The sequence below is a fragment of the Capsicum annuum genome, chromosome 2 (genome assembly GCF_002878395.1).
Source record: "Capsicum annuum cultivar UCD-10X-F1 chromosome 2, UCD10Xv1.1, whole genome shotgun sequence".
Taxonomy (NCBI): Eukaryota; Viridiplantae; Streptophyta; class Magnoliopsida; order Solanales; family Solanaceae; genus Capsicum; species Capsicum annuum.
In genome coordinates, this window is record NC_061112.1 from 144,152,972 (window position 1) to 144,154,947 (window position 1,976).

Sequence of the window (1,976 nt, forward strand, 5' to 3'; positions counted from 1 at the left end):
GATAAATTGAAATTCACCTGATATGAACTGAAATGCAGCTTTGGAAACCAAAACTGCTACCCTTAATTTCTCCTGTAACACATAAAACACAAAATTCAACAACATTTAAGAACCAACATTTTGTTCATGAATCTGTCACTTCAATAACATAATACTATGACAGTAACATCAAACGAGATCCAGTTTTAATACAATTTTCCTTTTGAAGAAAGAAAAATAATACTGCACCAAACTGTTTAAAAAGGATCATCAGTTGTGTTATAAATGTAGATATTGCATTTCATCATTTTGCCTAGTTCCTATATCAATGAAATGAAATCAATTCAATTCCTTTATCCAAGACATATACTGTGGTAAACAGATAAGCCTTTTGAACAATCAAGCTGGCATAAGCATTCTAGTTCGGTGCATATGGAATATTTTGTGCTTTAGTGGGCATATTCTACGACAACTCCTTTATTAGCGTAACAATTGTATAATACAAAATCAATCAGTGATATATCGTTAATATATAGAACACAAAACTGATCATATAAGTAACAAAAGGGAGTACATGATTTGTACGCCGCATGGCAGCAGCCTCATATCGCTTAGAGAGATTTGCAGTGAAACGAAATCTACGTTTTGGATTCTTAACTACACCACAAAGACTCCTCCATCGGCGTAGCATCTCCTCCTCGGAGTGCTTCGCCTTCACTCCTCCAAAATTCTCATTCAAATAGCTCTCCATATTAATTTTTATTTGTTCTTCTCTGTTTACTCACTACAAATATAAAAATCAATATATAGACGAGCGAACCATTACTTTAATAAAAAGACAATGCATGGGAAGTTAAATGACATTGTGATAAACGAGTTGAGGGAAAGAATATATCTTGTAGAAACAAAAGTAGAAAAATGTGGTGTGTATGGTAGCTTTATGGAGACAAGGAGAATAATAAAAACTGAAGAATTAAGTAGTGAAGAAGAAGATGGATCCGAGTTTTGGGTGAGAGAAGGAATGAATACATGGTTTAACATTAATGGAGCTTCCTTAATTCGTTTCTTCTTTTGCATTAAAACGGCCCTTCTTTTATGGCTTATTAGTTGACCGAAATGGACGGGGGTCATATCTTTATGTTTCATGTACTAATTATGTGAAAGAAAATTTAATTAGTGGGTATGGGTGTTAATTGTTTTTATTATACTCTTAATTAAGACAAATTAATTGAGGTAAAGTCAGTTTGCTTTTCTTACGCGTTTGGCAGACGCAGAAGCCATGTCCCATTTTGGTTCTCTTTTTTTATGGTAGTGCCTAGCTCTTTTGTGAACGATAAGTCTGTTGAGAAAATTGAAGGAAAGGTGTTTTAAGTCTTGAATGAAGGATTTGTGACATTGACCAACAGATAGGGTCAAACATCATTAGGAAACTTATTAAGTTAATTGTGGACTTGATTAATATTTTCAAAACTTTCTAATCTTTTCAAAAATACAAATCAACCCAACACACGCCCATCTTCAATCCTAATCAACCACTCTCTCTCTCCAGCTTCTCCCAACAAACAGTTCTGCAAAATTTCTCCCTTCAACCTCCGGCGACAAATAGTCGGGCGAGTTCCTTTTCGACTTTCAACCGTCAATCGACGTGAATACTTCTCCGGCGACAACAACTTCAAGTTCTTCGTCCTCCCATTTCCTTTTTCACAGGTAAAAAATTATGAAGAAAGAGAGGAACTTGAGTCAACTACTCTTCTGGAATTGAAATGTGGACTGAATAAAATCCTAATTTTTGGCATTTCTGCATTTCCTCTTCTCGTTGTCGTACTGTTGATTTGAATTTGTTGGTGATTTTTTGTCACAGTTGATGTTCTTAGTGTGTATGTGTGTGTGTGATATGTTGGTGTTGCTGGGTTGATTTGTTATTTGTCTTGGTAGAAATGGTATTGCAACAGTTGAAACATCTGATGTAATAGATGAAACATATGATGCAACAGATG

General features: G+C 34.9%; 1 protein-coding gene across 1 annotated transcript in view; it reads right to left on the reverse strand.

The window, feature by feature from the left end:
• Positions 1-1,073, reverse strand: part of LOC107860194 (calcium-transporting ATPase 2, plasma membrane-type) — a 3,446-nt gene extending 2,373 nt beyond the window's left edge. The window contains exons 1-2 of the mRNA XM_047407855.1: positions 554-1,073; positions 18-72 (exon numbers count right to left, since the gene is read on the reverse strand). Coding sequence (XP_047263811.1) covers positions 18-72; positions 554-730 — 232 coding nt within the window. The 5' untranslated portion in view covers positions 731-1,073. The remainder of the gene's footprint in view (positions 1-17; positions 73-553) is intronic.
• Between the last annotated feature and the right edge of the window lie 903 nt (positions 1,074-1,976).